At 33.6% G+C, this 20047-nt stretch overlaps 1 protein-coding gene and 1 pseudogene across 1 annotated transcript in view; one reads left to right on the top strand and one right to left on the bottom strand.

Annotated features, from left to right (window-relative positions):
• BRIP1 (BRCA1 interacting helicase 1) overlaps positions 1 to 20047 on the bottom strand; it is a 187754-nt gene that overhangs the window by 124213 nt on the left and 43494 nt on the right. The window contains 2 exon segments of the mRNA XM_065897689.1: positions 905 to 1126; positions 6189 to 6479. Coding sequence (XP_065753761.1) covers positions 905 to 1126; positions 6189 to 6479 — 513 coding nt within the window.
• LOC136138330 (LYR motif-containing protein 4 pseudogene) lies at positions 16718 to 18140 on the top strand (annotated as a pseudogene).

Genomic DNA, 20047 nt, shown 5'->3' on the forward strand with positions numbered 1-20047 from the left:
GAGAGATATAAGAGATTTTTAAGCAGAGGAAGACTGACTTGGCATTGATATACACCGTTGCTCAAAGGAAAGAGACCTAGCTGAAAGGCAGCCAAATAAGAGGAAGGATAGCAGGGGTATTAAACATAATGCCTATTCATTTTAAACTTACAGAAATAGAAAGCTAATGATCAGATTACCTTTTAGTCAGATCTAAAGAGAGGAATAACAACTGAATATATGAAGTTATTCACTTTTTGTCTTATGCTGTAACAACTGGATTTCTCTAAGAACCAGGCAGATAAACACAAATGCTGTATCCAAATTCACTTATTCAAAGTTCACAGAGCATAATTTGCATAGTATGCATATTCTCCCAACGTAAGTTCTTCAAAACACAGATTCTTTAGATAAATGTTTTAAAATCATTCTTTCTATTCATAAAGAGATCGCTATATAAGGGTCTCAAATGGGGGAAATTTTTTGTACCCCAGGGGATATTTGGCAACGTCTGGAGACATTTTTGATTGTGACAACTGCGAGGGTACCACTGGCACCTAGTGGATAAAACCAGAGATGCTAATAAACATCCTACAATGCACAGACAGCCCACCACAACAAGGAATTATCCAGCCCAAAATGTCATTACCGTCAAGGTTGAAAAACCCTGTTATGATTCCACTTCAGTACTAGGTCCTTAGAAGTGCTTATTACTTTGGAAATTAAAATGACAATGTCTAAAATTCAGTTTTTAATACCCCCTAGAATATGTTTTCAATACTCTAATCTGTTTACACATTTCCATAAATTAAATATAAAGCAAAGAATAAAGTAAAAGACATTAAAACATCTAAAAGCTTTACATTCATCACTTATATCCCAATAGTAGGAAAACAGTTCTTTTAATTTTTACATATCTACTCACACTTTCCCTTATTTGTGCATCTAGAAGATAGTTGTAGGGACAAAATATTATGTCAGCCTCCTGCATTAGTTCTCGTGCTGTGTAATATGGACATGCCTTTAGTTTTTTCCCCAAGCTGACGAATTCTTCTATATCCCAGGCCTTGCACATCCCTTGGAGAGTCTGTAATATGTGTTGATCACTAATTTTATGAACACCATGATAAAAATAGCAGAATTTTCCCTAAAAAAAAAATGCATAGCTGAAATATGAAGCAATACTAGAACAGAAGAAATAACACAAGTTCACCTCAGAATTTTAGAAACATCATTAAAGCCACAAAGTAAAGATTTAACAGAGGAGACAGAGTACATACACCACATCTATAATACAACCATTTTAAAGAACTATATTAGTTAACTCAGATAGAACTCCAGATCAGTATAGCTGGAAATATCCCAAATTAACTTGAGAAACATATTTTTAAAAGTATGCTTGTTGTGACTTTGTTCTGATTAAAGTGGTATTAGACAAAAATATTTCTGGAAGGATCTGGAAGGATACACAAGGGCAATGGTATCACTAGTTGCTTTCAAAGATGAGAGCCAAGTAACTTGGGAACAGGACTGGAAGACATTTTTCTCTATAGACACTTTTGTAACTTTTCAATTTGAGCCATGAGACAGTATTACTTAATCAAATATAAATAAGTAAAAACAAAGGAAGAATGGAAACTGGGAAGGAGGGCAGGAGAAATGTCCTAGGGGAAAAAAGAGTATTCACTACAAAAAGTTGGAAAAGATAAGAGTACCAAAAAGCCCTAAATTACCTAAAATCCCATTATACAAACAATGTACTATCAAGATTTTGATGTATTTCATTTCACATTTCTTCTATACATATGTACTTGTGGATATATCTCTATAATAAGACCCAATTTTAAAATAATGAGAACAAAGCAAATTTTTACCAGGCACTGAGGATTATTAACAATCTAGCCACCAAATATTTTTTTTTACAAAACTGGGATCTCCTTTTTTCTCTTAGCCTATTTTATTAAAAATCCTATCAGAAATATTTTTTCATATCACCAAGTTTCTTTTCACTGTTGCCTATATATGTACACTGGATTAATGTGCCATAGTTGATGAACCAGTTTATTACTAGATATTTAGACTGTTCTCAATTTTTGCTTTATAAATAATCTGCAATAAGAATTTTTATGCTCATTTCTAAATATTTTCTTAGTATACAGTTTTAGAAATGGCATTATAGGATCAGAGAGTAAAAACATTTTTAAGTTTCTTGAAAACCATATCACCAAATTATTCTCCAGAAAATGTATAGCATTTTACATTATCCTTTTTCCACACCTTTAACAACATTAATATTATCTTTTCTTATCTTTGCCTATTTTAAAGGTAAAAATAGAAGACCGTTGTTTTGATTTGTATTTTTCACACTTTCTAGCAAGGTTTAACATTACATTGTACGAACATTCTAAAAAGTTTCAACAGTAATTTGCATACCTTCTTTCATGTACTATTTACTAATGTCTTTTGCCATTCTATTACTAGAAGTAAAAAAATTTTATTAACACACCAATCAAAAAATAAGATGTTTGATAAAATCCAGTCCTAGCAAAGGTGTGGCATATCCTATTAAAAGATGTATAAAATTAGAAGTATAAACTTCTACTTCTATTAGAAGTACACTGGAAATTTGTCAGTAACTACCAAATAAAATTTCACCATTTAAATATATATATACTGTACTGTTTAATAGCCCCCCAAATTGGAAATAAACCAAACATCTACCCACAGGGGATATGTTAAATAAATTGTGGCAAAAATTCATACTAAAGATATAGCCCTTAAAAAATAAGTTAGATTTGTCTATGTGCTGATGGGTTTAAGCTTTAAAAATAATCTATACACATACATTATAGAAAATACATATTTTAAATGTTTTAGAAGAATACACATAAAACCTTACAGTAGTTCCCTTAAGGGGATGGAAAGAACTGGAAAGAGAGATCTTTTCATTTAATGCATTTCTGTAATTTTGAGTCTCTAACTGTGTATATGTTACTTTTCTTTTTCAATTGTCATTTGGGACTAAGTGGTGAAATAATGAGCCATTTTAATTCATTAATTTTATATATCGAAAAAAAATTAAATGTGATTTTGAAATCCAATATTTATCTTTCCCAGTTTGCTGTCCTTAACCAGTGGGGGGATATGTACATATATATGTGTGTGTGTGTGTGTGTATTTTTATCTATGAACTATACAAAAGGCAAATCTATGTTTTTAAAACATTCATACCTCATTACATACACAAAAATATCTAGACATTGCTAGAAATGGAGTAAATCATAAAAAGGTCATAACCTATAAAAGAATATCAGCAAATCCAAGGACAAGGCATGATCAGCTGAAGACTGCTAATTCTCCTAAAGCCATGCTGCTTATTGGTCCTCCAAGGTATTAAAAATGAAAATTAGGAAGAAAGGGCTCACCTAACCTTCTTTATTTGCTTCATTTTTATATTATTTTCACTTACTTTGTCTAATCTCTACTACTCTTTTTTACCCTTCATGCCATGTCAACTTCCCCACACTATGATGCCATCTTTCGTTTTTGTTTCTAGTGTAGTAAAAACAGCAATGGTTAGCAGTTAGAAGACTTGCTTCCTTTCTTGCTAATTAGTTGTCTGACACTGGGCAAACTTCAGGGCCCATTTTTCTCATGTGACTAGGCATCAAAAGAGTAGTTGAATTAGAAGCCTTTTAAGATTCCTCTGACCCACTGACTATGCCATTTCTAAGGTTCCTTCTGGCTCTAAAATTCTATGATTCTGAGGTCAAGAGACAGTTGAAGATGTGCCAAGTATCTTTCATACTGAGCTTGATACAGATTGAGCTTAATAATATGACATTCACCATTTCTTCATTCCAAGTATCTTCCATACTATTCTGAAAGTTTTTATTTGTACAAAATGATCACTAAGGTGCCTTCAGAGTCTATGGTTATGGACTGTTAAATCTCATCTTAACAAAAAATATTCTTCTATACCTAACTTTTTAGAGTTATTTCTAGGGCTAGTTAAGATTATTTTTTCTTAGTTGAAACAAAATTTAACTTTTAGCAGATAAGTGCATTGCTTTTCCAGTATAGGAGCATAAAAGAAACAGTGAACAAAAAAACATGTGCCTTTGGATCAAGCCAAAAACTCAGAAAGTTTACACTTTAAGGGCACTTAGAATGACACTGCTGTGGAGGCTGATAGCAAAACCAGAAAAGCTCATCCATTTTAGCAGTGTAATATAACCCTGAGGGGAGTCTGTCAATTGAAGCGTTATCACACTTTAAACTCTTTTTCACTCAAACTGTCAGGTATCTATTTATCATTTCTCTTTGGTAATTCAGCCATCGTAAACATAGACACCTTTAGTGACTTTGTAATTGGCCCTCATTACAATACCAAATTACCCTGAGGGCTTGCGGACAAGAAAAAGAATGTTCATGTACGCCTATGAGCTAGGCATTCTGAGGCAGAATTAGGTCAAAACAACTACAAGCAGGTATCTTCAATTATTTATAATACTAATATTCAAAAATAAAAGAATTGTTTACTTGAAAACAGAACCCAAAGGCCAATGAAAAAGTCTATTGGATTTTTATTTTTACATGATTCAAACTTTGGAGGATAAAGACCAATCAAAAAACATAACCACCACTGCATGATTCTAGAGGATCACATAAAATATTTGCTTTCAATACACAATCTTAAACTTTATAATTGTTTTTACTAATGGGATAACAAACACATAATAAATTACATAATAATTTTCTCAATAACAAGTAGTAAAAGATAATGACAACGCCAGCAAGTCTTCTTACATAGACTATTATAGCCAGAAAACAAATTTCAAGCATTTGAGGAATTTAGTAGATCAGTTAGCCACTTACAGAAAGAAGTCTACTTAAATATAAAATTTATGGGATTTTATCATGAAGAGCCTTTTCTCTATTTTATTATTTTTTTACCATTTGGCTTTTTAGTATTTTTATCTCTCTTTGAAGAGAACTTTTTAAATATACAGAGTGAAGAGATTTCACAGTTCCTCAGTTAATTAAAAAGAACTGATATGAAAAGAAGTATGATCACAGAATTTCAACAACGGTTTTGATTCAATTATTCTGTATTCTCTTCCTGGTTCTGAACAAGTCACTTAAGTTTTCCCACTGAAGCCCCTTAGTAATTATACTTCATATTATCAGGTTTGAATATCTGTTGAAGTTTCTTTTGAATAACCCCAAATAAGGCTTGAATAAATTTCCATCTAATAAAAGAAAGCACTGACAAAGAAAAGCATAAAACAAAATAATCTATTCGCATTATATGGTAGGAGGTGATATATCAATTAAATGAAACTCTAGAGGCTATAGCTCTTAGCCTTTTGTGTAGAACCACTTATGTTTGACAAAATACAGAAAGACAGAACAACTTTCAAAATATATTAAAATATCATTGGTCATTTCATATACTATCAACTTATGCTTCACCAATAATTTCTGGGTATAATTCCAGACCCATAACTTCAATTTTAGAGTAAACTAGTTATCAAACTGGTACACAGACTGCCAAACTTATACTGCCAAAATATTATTAAAAAATCATGTCTTTAGTAAGAAAGATTTATCTACCTAGCTAAAATGTGTATTATTCTAAATATCCCTGGAAAATTTCAAAACCATCAACATATCTTCAGTTAATAATTTAACATAATTTTTTGAAAGAAGTCTGTACTAATCAGAATTATGAGACAGTATAGTCATTACATTTCTCAATTAAAAACATTTAAAAATTTGCTCAAAGAGAGGGCCTATGTAAACTACCTTATTTTGAAGTTTTTAAATATGTTAAATACATTAATTAGATCTAGTTAGACTAAATCACTTAAATGTTTTTAATCTCCTCATATAACATCCACGTTTGACTATTTTGGGTAGACAGATTTAAAAGAAGAAAGTATGAAGATGGGTGACTAAAATGAAAATTAATTTTCAAGGAAATAAATAAATATCCCCAAGCTTTAGGACAAAAACCCATAATTTAAAACTTGAGTAAAGACTTTCTTATAGTAAAATTATTTTTTAAAAAATATCAACACTAGCAATCAATTTGATTTTTGTAAGCTATTTGATTATTGCTGTAAATGTACATATAAAATGAACACATTAAAAAGTAATCAATCTTTTCAGCTAATTTTTCCTCTAAAATACATTAACTTACTCACATTTTTTCCATCTAGCAATTCCATGCACTTTTCATTTCTGTTGAAGTTACCTACTACTTCAGGATGGACACAAGTGTGATCCCTGCTGGAAAGAATAGTCATTGGGACCCCTGAGTATGCTGTCCTCCGGAGCTCTCTAGTAATCTGAGCAATCTGCTTGTGTGTGCGTGTCCCAAAATATATTTTGGGTATCTTGGACTTCCCCCCATGATCCTTCTTAGTGGTATTTGAAGAATCTTGACTGTCTCCTTGTTTAGTAGAACAACAGCACCTAGAACAGTTACCAGGGGGCTGTAACAAAGGAAAGAAAAGATAACTAATGTTTGGACTACCATAAAATTATTATCAAACCTCTCATGGAATCAAAACTATAAGCAGTGAATCACAACTGTCAAATAAAGAGAAATTCATGATGTTACATCATCTAAAACTTGCCATTAAAGAAAAAACTACAAATTCAAATTGGTTCTCCTTCATAAATAAATGATAAACCATTTTTATCATTATAAATGATGTTTCCATATTTGCATTGTATTCTAACATACTACTCCAACTCTCAAATTCCAAATGTTTTAAGTATATTTTAATTATCCTCGTTCATAAATTATAAAAATAAGATAAAACAAAGGACAATTTTCATTTTTGCTTAGGCTTCAAGTGAACTTGTGATATTACAATTTAGAGTTGATAGTGCTATTTTTCTTTACAGCACAGTCCATTCAAATATCCTATAATATACCAACATCTTAAAAAGCATTTTAAATATAGCTTACAGAAGAACAGAAATATCAAGCTGAATCTAAAGCATCAGTCAAAAACAAGAAAAGAAAACTATTCTCTAGCAAAAGTATGAAAATGAATGCAAATTATTAATATTTAATAATAAAGGCAGGTTGCTTGTGTGGAACAAGTACATCTGAAATTCAATTACCTGTCATGGAATGTAAATCCATCAGTAAAATTACCAGTCAGGATAGCTTTTCCTGGACAATTTTACTCAATTCAGTTTCATAATTAAAATAGTTATATAAAGGCACCTTATGGAACATCAGGAGTATAGTCTAGTATTTAGCTGGTTTTTCTCTCCTGTTTCCAAACTCTCAAAAATAAAAAAATTTAAAAAGCTTTATGCTATATATTAGAACCCAGGAATTCTTAATAACTACTCCCTTCTCAACCTCAGTTACTATAAAATGAGACAGAATGCAGCCTCATTTAAGAGAAAGACTATGAAATGGTTAGTTTATAGGAATGGTCACTGATAGGGAAAAAAACTAAATAGCACAGTAGCTTAAGAGAATTTGTACTAGAGAGTTTAAGTTTAGTAGAACAAACACACCATTTAACTGCAGATTTTTTTTAAATTATAATCAGTAAGATTAGCCTTCATAAACAAATGCTAAGTCATAGCATGTTACACCACAATACTGGGGATCAAGCTGTCTTTTAGCCTCAACTCAGTGGAAAAGCAAGTTCAAATTACTCCCAGTCTCGCTCAACCTTGTCCGCCATTAAATATTACAATACATGATAGAATGGATGTAAATGTGACCCTTCTGGAGCTGTCACTCACTGGGATAAAAGGTTCACTGATGTGCCAAATAAACAGTCAGTCAAAGCAGATAAAGTTACAGCCATGCTGGAATTGTTACATTCCCCTCTCAGGTTGCCAGTAACAGCAGATTTCATTACAGAGTGCTGCCACATTAAATAGCCAGTTCCAAATATCCTGCCTTCTATATTGAATAATTACTTATTCACTGAAAGGATAAAAAGAAGAGTTATGAATGGGGCTCTTGTCAACAGTGAGGCAGGAAACAGCTGACATGTGGTTTATGTTACATATGTTGCAATATCTAACAATTTATGGTCACACAGAAAATGGCATACAAACTATATCATGATATTTCTGACTGAATTCCTTTCTAGCCTTTGCAATGATCACACTAATTAATTAACTCAGTAAAAGAATTAAGGTAACTCTTGGTAGCAGAATTAGTTGACTTTTCCATACCTTCAATCTTTCACTCAGTTATATTATATCTCTTCCCTATGATACAGTTAAATTCACTCTGAATATGAGAATGCTAGGGATCAATGCATTGTTATATTCCAGATGGATATATTACATACAAGCATAAAAAGTAACTCAATAATGTGGCCTTTTTTCAGAGCTTGGAAAACCTACTTTTTGATATAACACTTTTCAACATGAATTCCACTTAGTTTTATCACCCACTCCTTTTATTTTCATTCCACTATTTTTCTAAACAAAAAATTCAAATGCTACAGAAAAATACAAAGTAAGTCAACCACCACCACAAATAACTTGCAGACCCTTCTACATATAATTATATCTTCCATATTTTTTCAAATAGAAAGGGATGCTATTATATAGACTTATAACTTGCTGCCTTGTATTCAAATGTTTTAATTCTTAAAAGGGGTATTTGCACTAATAATTTTAAAAAGGGATCTGCTTATCTTAAAATATTATGCTAGTAGCTGTACTAACAAAAGTAAAAGATCAAGAACTAGCTTCAGAAAACTCTTCCCACTAGAGCAGCTTTATTAAGGTAACTTAAATTAGTTTTTCACTCCATAACTGAGAAAATTTTAAACCACAGCTAATTTTATACTAAAAATGTTTTCTGTTTAAGTCTTAAAATGCTCTGAATTAATTATACCATCTATGAACTCAAGGGTGACTCCTCAAAGAAGATGGTTTTTCAGTGGGTGGTTGCACAAGTAAAGTAGAAGATAGAAATTAAGAAAGGTGATTCTTATTTATTTGCAATATTAAAGGGGAATTATTTCTTCAGAAGTGATCTTCTATTGGAGTTTCTATTTAAAGGATTCGGTATAATCATATTTGAAGATGGAAAAAAATGAATGTAGCAATAGAACAGAGGCTTAAAAAAGACAATTATTTAGTAACAAAAGAGAATTATTTGTACCAAAATCAGCAAGTTTCAATTCTGTAAGAAAACTAGAGAAAGAATCCTGAAACAGCAATGACAGGAAGTCATAATATCCTCCACTCCAATAATAGGCTAATATTTTCTAGCCTCTCTCTGAAACCCTTTGACCTAGGGGTTTTGAAACAATAGATGAACAAAATTAAATATTTTTCACTAAGCATTTCTCCTGCTAACAAATGACCAAGTTTATCTTTCATAGGGATGTCTTCCTTTTGTTTTTGCTCTTTAAATTTACAAAGACTATATTAGGAAACTGGAGAATAAATTTAAAAAATATTCTCTCTCATCTAATATATCTGAACGTCAAGAAGACAAAACACATGGGCTCCCAACACCTGTAATCTCTAAGAACTGTAAATAGCTACACTGTATGGTAGAACGAAACTCTTTAAGAGATGGCTTCTTTTCCCATAGCTGGAAACTGTCTAGAGTTCTTTTACTTCAACAAAAGGCAAGAAAACTTAACCCAAATAACAGCAAAAAAATCTATTATCATTTAAAGAGAAACACAAGAGATACATGTGGGTGTGACAGCTCTATTATTAGTTCCACATGCAGGAGTCAATTGTTTAAAAATACATTTCAAATTTACAGTAGCCAAAACTGTTCTTAGGTCAACAACCAAGGATTTTAGAAAATTTTGTGTCTAACAATTTCTATTTATTCCCTCTCTTGTCATACTACATAGAGACATATATTGAAATTTTTTGAAAGGATAAAGAAAGAATATAACATTTGATCTTGAAAGGCCAACTGCTGATTCCTTGCCACTATTCCTTTCACAAGGCTACAATCAGAAGTTTAAGTAGATTAAGATAACTACATCAACCTCTAAAGTTTCATAGTTCTCTCCAGCCTTTCCCCACAACAACAACAAAAATTACTATGCCTAAATACTTGGAAAAATAAAAATTAGCATGGTGACTATGCCTTAAAAAGGAAAATAATAAAGGAGTAGTTAGAAACTATTGCGTTGTCAGAGATGTTATTTTGTAAATTCATAAATCAGGGGAGTATCTAAAAGCTGTTTATGAACTGAATTCTAAAAGCAAGCATAAAAGGATATATTTAATATGAAAGATAAGTAATAAAGAAGTGAGAGGAAAAGAGACCAAAAAGAATCTTACTGGTATGAAATAAGGGGAAAACTAGGTCCATGAAATAGTAACATATGTGCATGCATTGTCTTTCAACCACACTCCAAATTATTTGAGGACAGAAACTGTCTTACATTACTTCATCTACTCATTCATTGAGCATGGTGTTTTGCATATAACTGTAACTTAATTTATTTTAATTGATAGATTGTGACTAATGTCCTTAAACCAAATACTGTACCCATGTACCACATTTTATCTGTGGATGCTTAACTGATGCCCTAATTTGAAGTCCTTCACATATCAAAAAATTACTTCAAAATAAAAAGGTTAGCTTTTAAAAGAAAAAATACAGGACAATTTGTTATTTTTCAAGAATAAAAAGAAAAATCATCTTGTTATGCTAATATCTGGGCCACGGTAGTTGTGGGTGACAAACACATATCCTGATATATTCCTTATTAATAGCTGTCATTTATTAAGGCTGTCCCTGTGCTAAGCACTCTACATGTACTCTCTCATTCATTCATTCATTCAAGAAACATTAGAATTCCTGATATATCAAGCCAAGTAGAAGACAATGACAAGGGTCACTTCACCCCACTGACAAAGAGGGCTTTACATTTTAATTGTTCTACAAGGTGTGTTTATCAATACCAGTTTCGCTCACGAGGTAAAGAACTGTTTAAAGTTGGTACTCTAAGTGCATTATTTCCTGAATGCAACTACAAAATATTCTTAAGGATAAGCTATACAATTTATTTCACAATAACTATTTTAACTTATTATTAGTTGACATTTAAGTCAAATATTTTCTAACAGGATGGATATTATATTCCAAAAGGGAAAAATACAAAAATTCTCAAATAAGAGAGTCTTTAGAGCAAGATTCAACAAACTTTTTCTGTAAAGGGCCAGAAAATAAATATTCTAGGTTTTGTGGGCCATAAACTCTCTGTCCCTATACAGGAAAATATCTTCATTATCTCAACATAGGAAAGGATTTCTTAAACAATACACCAAAAGCACAAATGACTGAAAACACAATCTCGAGAAGATATGTGCACTGTATATAACCAACTGAGGATCATTATTCACAATATATAAAGAATTCCAGCAAATCAATTTTTAAAAAACAAACCCAATAGAAGAAAAAGAGCCCAAGAACAAGAAAACCACAGGAGAGAAAAGCAGAAAAGCCAATAAACATCTGAAAAGATGTGCAACCTAATGCTCAACCTCATTACTAATTAGGAAAATGCAAATTAAAACCATAATTAGATTCCATTTCACATCCACCAGACTGGGTAGAGAGGATATACAGCAACTCTCTCATACACTGCTGATCCAAGTATAAAGTGGCACATCCACTTTGGAGAACAAATTGGTGATCTAGTGAAATCAAGGATACATAGACCCTTTGATCCAGCATGACCCTGCTAGGCATACATGCCAGAGAAACTCTTGCAAATTAAGACAGATACAATAGGGATATTCTTTGCAGTACTGTTTTAATAGTGAGGAAAATAAGCCAAGTGTGTCAACAAAACAATGGATAAACTGTGGAGTTCTGTCAATCTATGGAATATTGTATATAATAAAAAAATATGAACCAGAGAGTCCCATGTATTGACATAAATATCAAAAAAAATTGTTGAGCAGGCTGAGTATGACTTAAATAACATTTTATTTTCCCCATAAACTTCCAAACAAACTGATGACAGGAATAAAACTATGAAAACTTTATGAAAAGAATTAGGAATCCCCACTATGGTAGATAACCCTTGGAGCTAAGGACTGTAGTAGACAATATACCTGAAAAATGCTTAAAAGGAACCTAAAACAGCAAATACACTTGTTCGTCCTCAGCAGCTTAATACCTAGCAGAATAACTTTCATCTTAATCCGTCCTGACCAAAATTTTCAACTAATTTATTAGGAAATAGGTTCTTAATTTACATCCATGGACTGTTACAGAGGAGAGAGTTTGAGATCACCCAGAAACTACAAACACAATTTTGTATGCATTTTTAGAAAGTCAGTCCATAACTTTCATCATGTGCTCAAAGAAGATTGTGACTTATTTGGATGAGGGCTTTATTCCAGAATTTATGTCTGATTTTACAATGGAAATAAAATAGAAATAGCATTTTCTTAACAACCAACTTGGTTAGTCACATTAATTCTGTAAAGGAATAAACAAGTTGACAGTCCAAAGAAGATAATTTTATAAAGGTTCCTCTACTGCTTGTAAATTAATTTCTCTTTTAATGTTTGTTAATTACATAATGTTAACATAATTCTAAAATACTTAGTTCACTAATGTATATTTCTAACTCCATTTTACATATGATAAAGTAAAACCTAAAGTTCTTCAAGTTGCTACAAAATTCGTGATAATTTGTGAGAAGCTGGAAGTCATAACCTTAAATCTTAAAGCTTTAACAGGATCATTTTTACCTACCATTTAACTTGGCAAAAAAGCAAAATACTGCCCTTTTTTATTTCAAAGCATCATGCACCTAAAGAGTTAGTGGTAAAAAAGTCAATGAATACTGAATTATACTTTGAGGCATATGAAGAAGGGTTTACTGTTAATCTTTATCAACCATTTGCTGTTGTCCAAGCCACCTAAACAGGTACTGAATGCCTGTTGTGCAAAATCTCACATAAGCACACACTCTAGTAAGATAGCAAAAGTGACATAACTATACCTTTTCCACTATTCTTTTTTAAAAATTCAAACAGTAGTACTCTACTGCCAGTTTCATGATTAAACTGCACAAGGCAGCTGTTTATCTACTCACAGCAACCAGCAGGTGAACCTGATTCAATATTTATCACAGGCTTTCACAGATCACTGCTAACCAAGCAAACGTTTTAATTAAGCTGGAACTTGCTTCAAAGAGCTCATTCAAGATGTCAATCGGCAGGTAAGGGATCAGATACAGTGTCAGGTGAGAGTGTGTAATACAAATCCACAACTTTCTTCATCCCATTGCTGTAAATTAGCCTGCTCTAAAGTTCAGACTCTGATTGTAACAGACTGCCAGTCTCCTGGAATGTGTAACTGAAGTCACTCAAATTCTATTGTGAAGGTTGTAAGCAATATGTTAAACTGCAATGGGCTAGCACATTAAGACAGATCCTTTTCACGGTTGTTTTTTGATACCGTAAGTGTTTGTTACCCTACTCTCCACTTACTGTTTACTTTCTTGCCTAGTGTAAATGGGAATTCCTTAACACAGTTGCCTCAGATTCTGAAAAGTTCATAATCAAGAAAAACCCAAAATGGTATTTTTAATTTTTAATCTAAATTTATACTAGAACAATTATATTCTGTAAGACTTCTCAGTTTAAGAACAAACACATCATAAAGATGACCAACCTGTATAAAGCAAAAATTCTCCTGGTATAGTAGAACATATACAGATGTGACTACAGCAATGAGTCTCAAAGTATAGTGATTAGTCACACTGACCAACTTCATGAGAAATACCTGGGGTATTTACAACAACAACAAAAAGGAAAAAAGAAGAATCAAAGAAAGGAAATGGGAGAGAAAGGGAAAGTTCTTCCTTCAAGAAGAATGCTAGGTAACAATTATAAATAGAACGACAAAATTTTAAAAATCACCATTTTGCAACTCCCATGTAATAAGTGATTCCTGCAAGGTACATAAATGGATGCTAAAATCACTGGGTGAAAAGCTGTTGGGAAACAAGATATTCACATAGTTTCCAAACATCACCCCACAGATTACTTATTAATTACAAAAGAAAAATGTGCCTTTATAATGGAGACCTGGTAGTCACCACTTTAACCAAGTGGTCAATTTTAACATTAGCAGTAGTGAGACAAACTGGCATTAAGTGCCTCTTGATGTGATATAATAAGAAATATATTTATGTACTCTTCTTGAAGAAAACTGCATGATTATGAAATCCAAACAATCAAGCCATGAATCAAAAAGAACCCAGGAATAGAGAACCCGTGATAAAAAGACATATATGTATATTATTTAGTTGGTGAAAATTAATCCAGCTGCACTCTTGTGATATTTGCACTTGTATATTATACTTCAAAAATCCTATCCCTTGGGATTGCCTGACATTTTTATTTTCTCCTTTATTGTATAGTATTTTGGTATTTTTCAAACTTTCTTCAATGACCCTTTTAAAATGAGAAAACAAAGCCATCCTGCGACATCATCTTCTACATACTGACCAAAATACTATAAATAAAACTTATACAAAATAGACGTTTTTGCGTCTTTCACCACCATTAAAAATTAGTAGACAAGGGCTTCCCTGGTGGCGCAGCAGTTGAAGAGTCCGCCTGCCGATGCAGGGGACACGGGTTTGTGCCCCAGTCCGGGAAGATTCCACATACCGCGGAGTGGCTGGGCCCGTAAGCCATGGCCGCTGAGCCTGCGCGTCCGGGGCCTGTGCTCCACAACGGGAGAGGCCACAACAGTGAGAAGCCCGCGTACCGCAAAAAAAAAAACAATTTAGTAGACAAGTTGGGACTTCCCTGGTGGACCAGTGGGTAAGACTCCACGCTCCCAATGCAGCAGGCCTGGATTTGATCCCTGATCAGGGAACTAGATCCTGTATGCATGCCACAACTAAGAGTCTACTTGCCACAACTAAAGATCCCGCATGCCACAATGAAGATCCCATGTGCTTCAACGAAGATCCTGACTGCCACAATTAAGATCTGGCCCAGCCTAAATAAATAAATTTTAAAAAATTTTTTAAAAAATTAGTAGACAAGTTATTATCAATATACAAGCCTCTAAAACAGCACTACCCAATAGAACTCTCTGCGATGGTGGAATGTTCTTTACCTGAACTATTGAATGTACTTGCCACTAGCCACATGTGGCTACTGAGAACCTGAAATGTGATTAGTGCAACTGAGGAACTGAATTTTAATTAAATTAAATAGTCACATGTGGCTAGCAGCTACCATAGCAGAAGTGTAGATTTTAAATATTATCACAGGACTAAAGAGAAAATTTTGACTTAGACCAGTGTTCAGTCTGGTGCCAAACTTCCAATGGAATTCAAATCCGCATAGTAAGAATTTTACTCATAGATGCTATCCTGGGCTTCCCTGGTGGTGCAGTGGTTAAGAATCTGCCTGCCAATGCAGGGAACACGGGTTCGAGCCCTGGTCCGGGAAGATCTCACGTGCTGCGGAGCAACTAAGCCCGTGCGCCACAACTACTGAGCCTGCACTCTAGAGCCCAGGAGCCACAACTCCTGAAGCCCTCGCGCCTAGAGCCCGTGCTCGGCAACAAGAGAAGCCACCGCAGTGAGAAGCCCGCGCACCACAACGAAGAGTAGCCCCTGCTCGCCGCAACTAGAGAAAGCCCGCACGCAGCAATGAAGACCCAACGCAGCCAATAATAATAAATTAAAAAAATAAGTAAATTCATAGATGCTATCCTAATAGAGTAACCCTTCAGTTTGCTGTATTCAACTCTCTTAAAACCTCCTGTTTCAAATAGCTATATCACTTGATGAAGACAATGTTAAAGTTAACAATTAATTAATTATTACTGTGGGTTCTAAACTTAATCTGGAAAATAAACTAGTGAGAATAACCAAAAAATTTTAGAAAAAAGATGGTTAAAAATAGTATATATTCTCATATATGTAAGAATTTAGTATATATGATAAAGATGTTATACTAGGCACCTCTTTAGACACGTGTTCAACTCTTTATTCTGAAAACAGTTCATCAATTATAGCCCCTGCTGAAAAGGTAGACCCAGTATCTACATTAATACCACATGACCAAGCCCCAAATATACCAAGACCAGTAAGATTCACTTTCCTAGGAATCTGTATTTGGGTCATTTAGACTGAGTTGATTAAACTACAGGGAACAGACCAGAACATTTCATAGACTTTAAGCCTTTCATTTTGAGATGTGATGGTAAGGTCATATAACAGAGAATAAGTATCCAGAAAAAAACAATCTACAAAAAACGAGAGAACTCTGCACACAGAGGCAGAAAAGACACACTTGAGGCCCCAAAGAGAAGACAGAAGCTGCCTAAAAACCTCTGAGTTCCAATAGGGCAGCTGTATATCTTGCTTGATCCTTCTGGAGTAGGCTTCTAATTCTTCAAAAGCAAATCACTCCTGATTAAGTCAGGGGTTGAAATATCAAAGAAATAACAAGAGAGAATTTCCCTAAATTGAAAACGTCTCTGAATCTTCAATATAATAATTAAACCCACTAAGTAACTAGCATCATAAATGAAAAAGACTCTCACTTAAACATCCAGTCATAGAGATTAGAAATTATAGAACAGCCATTCAAAAGAATGCAATGTAGTCATTAAAAATGATGTAGAAAAATATCAAATGACATCAAAACACAGTACTGATCTATTATTACAAGGAGAGATAATTGGACATTATTTGCCTCCTGAGTAATGTTAACAGCAAGCATACAGGACTTGTGTTATTCTGAAAAGCAAAAAACAAGGACAAAATCAAACCTGCAACATCAGCATATCATCACAGGTAAGTGTTTTTTTAAAAAATGTAACAATGTTTCCAATACCATATTATGAATATGACTGTAATACTTTATACCTTACAATTTTAAATGATTCATTCATTCATGTATAGGTCAGGCTACTGTGAAGCAACTGTATCAATTACACTAAGTTACCATAAAGCAAACATACTGCTGCTTTTTCATTATCAACGTATGAATTTTTATACCTCTAAATAAATATACATTTCTTTTGCACATCATCTTTTCATTTTTGATGTCCAGTGTTAGAAATGCGTATAACATTTACAGTGCTTTGTATCATATAAGATAATATCGTTGTAGGTATTGACAGATGCTTCATCATCTTATAGATGATGTAAACTTACAGTATTGATACAGTACTGTAGATATATTTTCTCTTCCTTATGATTTTCTTAATAACATTTTCCTCTCTCTAGCTTACTTTATTGTAAGAATACATATAACATGCAAAATATGCATTAATTGACTTTATGTTATCTATTGGTAAGGCTTCTGGTCAACAGTAGGCTACTAGTATTTAAGTTCTGGGGGAGTCAAAAATTATACACAGATTTTTGACTGCTGGGGGGTTGGTGCCCCTAACCCCTGCATTGTTCAAGAGTCAACTGTATATGCATGAAATAAATGACAGCAATCATACAAGGGATGGAGTGAGGAATTAAGATTACACTGTTATTATAAGGTACTCACACTACCCATGAAGTGATATAGTGTTATGGGAAAGTACATTTGGATTTGCCATAAATACATATTGCAAAACCTAGGGCAACCAGTAAAAAAGGGGAAGGGAGGGAGGGAGGGAAGGAATATGATGGTTATGCTAGAAAGGAGAGAAAATGGAATCAAATAAAATACTTATTTAGTGTCTGTGCCACTGCACAGGGCCAGAGCCCACCTGGGCCAGACCCTGGGCCACTACCTGGGCCAAGCCCCACACGTGCGTCCCACTGGTGCTCCCTGCGGTGGCAGAAGTTCTGCAGGTTGCATTGAACTTGGGACCTCTGCAAAGAAGACCATCTCCGTTTTTTTCGTTCCGAGATTGCAGCCTCCAGCCACGCACGAGTGCTGGATATGTACCAGGCAATGCTGAGGGAGAGCAAGCACTTCAGTGCCGACAACTACAGAACTTACACCATCAGGAGGATAAGAGATGTCTTCAGAGAAAATAAGAATGTAAAGGATCCTGTAAAAATTCAAGCCCTAATGATAAAGCCAAAAGAGACCCTGGGATAATCCACAGACAGGTCCACATTGGCCAACTATATTTGACTGACAAGCTTGTGAGTTAGAATCAAGAGAAGCCCAGGACCTAAGGAGCTGGGACCAGCCACCACCGGCAGCCATGGACCACCTTCAGCATCCATTCTGCTTTGCATGGGCGCTCCCAGCAGACCACGAGTGGCCTTTGCATCAGCTTTAAATAGGCTCTTGCTGTATCTGCCCTAAGAACTGATAAACTGAATGAGGTTTCCATTCTTCTGCAGCCTTAGTGACAAAGGATGGCTGTCTCTCCTTGGTTCAAGTGTTAGAATGAAGAGCTGGAGCTCCTCAAAAGACTGTTGTGTATTATTGTGTCTCCTCCACCCCACCCCTCTTTTGTAGCACCTCAGCACTTGTATAGAGCATTTCTAGATTTTGTTTGTTGGTCCTTGACAATAAACTATAAAATGCATAAAAATAGTGGGAAACAAAAAGAGGAACACAGAACAAAAGCAAAAAATAGAAAACAGTCATAAATACGGTAAATATTAATCCAACCTTATAAATAATCACTTTGAACATCAATGGTCTAAATACACCAATTAAAAGACAAATTGTCAGAGAAGATCATAAAACAAGACCCAAATATTTGATGTCTAAAAGAAACCCACTTTAGAGATGAAAAAACTTATATATTAAAAGTAAATGAAGGGAGAAAAATATACCATGCTAACACTAATCAGAAGAAAGCAGAGTACCTATATTAATTCCAGACACAGAAGTCCTCAAAGAAAGGAAAGTTATCAGAGATTAAAAAAAAAAAAAAGGGCATTACATAATGATAAAGGGGCCAATTCTCCAAGAAAAAAATACCAATCCTTAACATGTATGTGCCTAACAACAGTGTGGCAAACTATATGGAGCAAAAATTAATAGAACTGCAAGAGAAATAGATAAATCCACTATCATAGGTGGAGTTGCTATCAGAAATGGACAAACCTAGCAAGCAGAAAATCACTAAGGACATAGCTGAACTCAACAATATCACCAATCAACTGGATATAACTGACATAACTGAAGTAGTCTATAGACTACTTCATAGTCTATAGACTACTTCATACAACAGTGGTAGAATACACATTCTTCCCAACTTCACGTGGACCATTTACCAAGATAGACCACATTCTGGAGATAAAACATACTTTAACAAGTTAAAAAAAAAAAAATCATAACAATGTCTGCACTCAGACCACAATCGAATTAAATTAGAAATCAGTAACAGAAAGATAACTAGAATATCTAAATAACACATGGATCAATGAAAAAAATCCCAAGAGAAATTTAAAAATAGTTTGAGCTTAGTGAAAATAAAAACACACCTTATCAAAATACATGGTAGGCAGTGAAAGTAGTGCTGTGAGAAGAATTTATAGCACTGAAAGCATATATTAGAAAAGAAGAAAGATCTAAAGTCAATAATCTAAGCTGCTACCTTAGAAAACTAGAAAAAGAGCAAACTAAATCCAAATTAAGCAGAAGAAAAGAAATAATAATAATCAGAGCTTAAATCAATGAAATTGAAACCAGAAACTCAATGGAGAAAAATCAATGAAACCAAAAACCTGCTTCTTTGAAAAAACATCAATAAAATCAGTAAGTCTCTAGCCAGGCTCACTAAGAAAAAAAGAGAGAAGACAAAAATTACTAATATCAGAAATGAAAGAGCAACATCACTACAGAGCCTATGGATGCTAAGGATAATTTTAAAAATATACTATGAACAACTCTATGCCCACAAATTTGATAATCTAATGAAATAGACCAATTCCTTGAAAGATACAATTTGCCAAATCTGACACAAGAAGAAATGGACAATATGAATAGGCCTAGATGTATTAAACAATTAAATCAATAATTAGTAACCTTCCAAAAAGAAAGCACCACATCCAGACAGGTTCACTTGTGAATTCTACCAAACATTTAAGGAAGAAACTATAACAATTCTCTACAATCTTTTTCA

This window comes from Phocoena phocoena, chromosome 19 (genome assembly GCF_963924675.1).
Source record: "Phocoena phocoena chromosome 19, mPhoPho1.1, whole genome shotgun sequence".
Classification (NCBI taxonomy): Eukaryota; Metazoa; Chordata; class Mammalia; order Artiodactyla; family Phocoenidae; genus Phocoena; species Phocoena phocoena.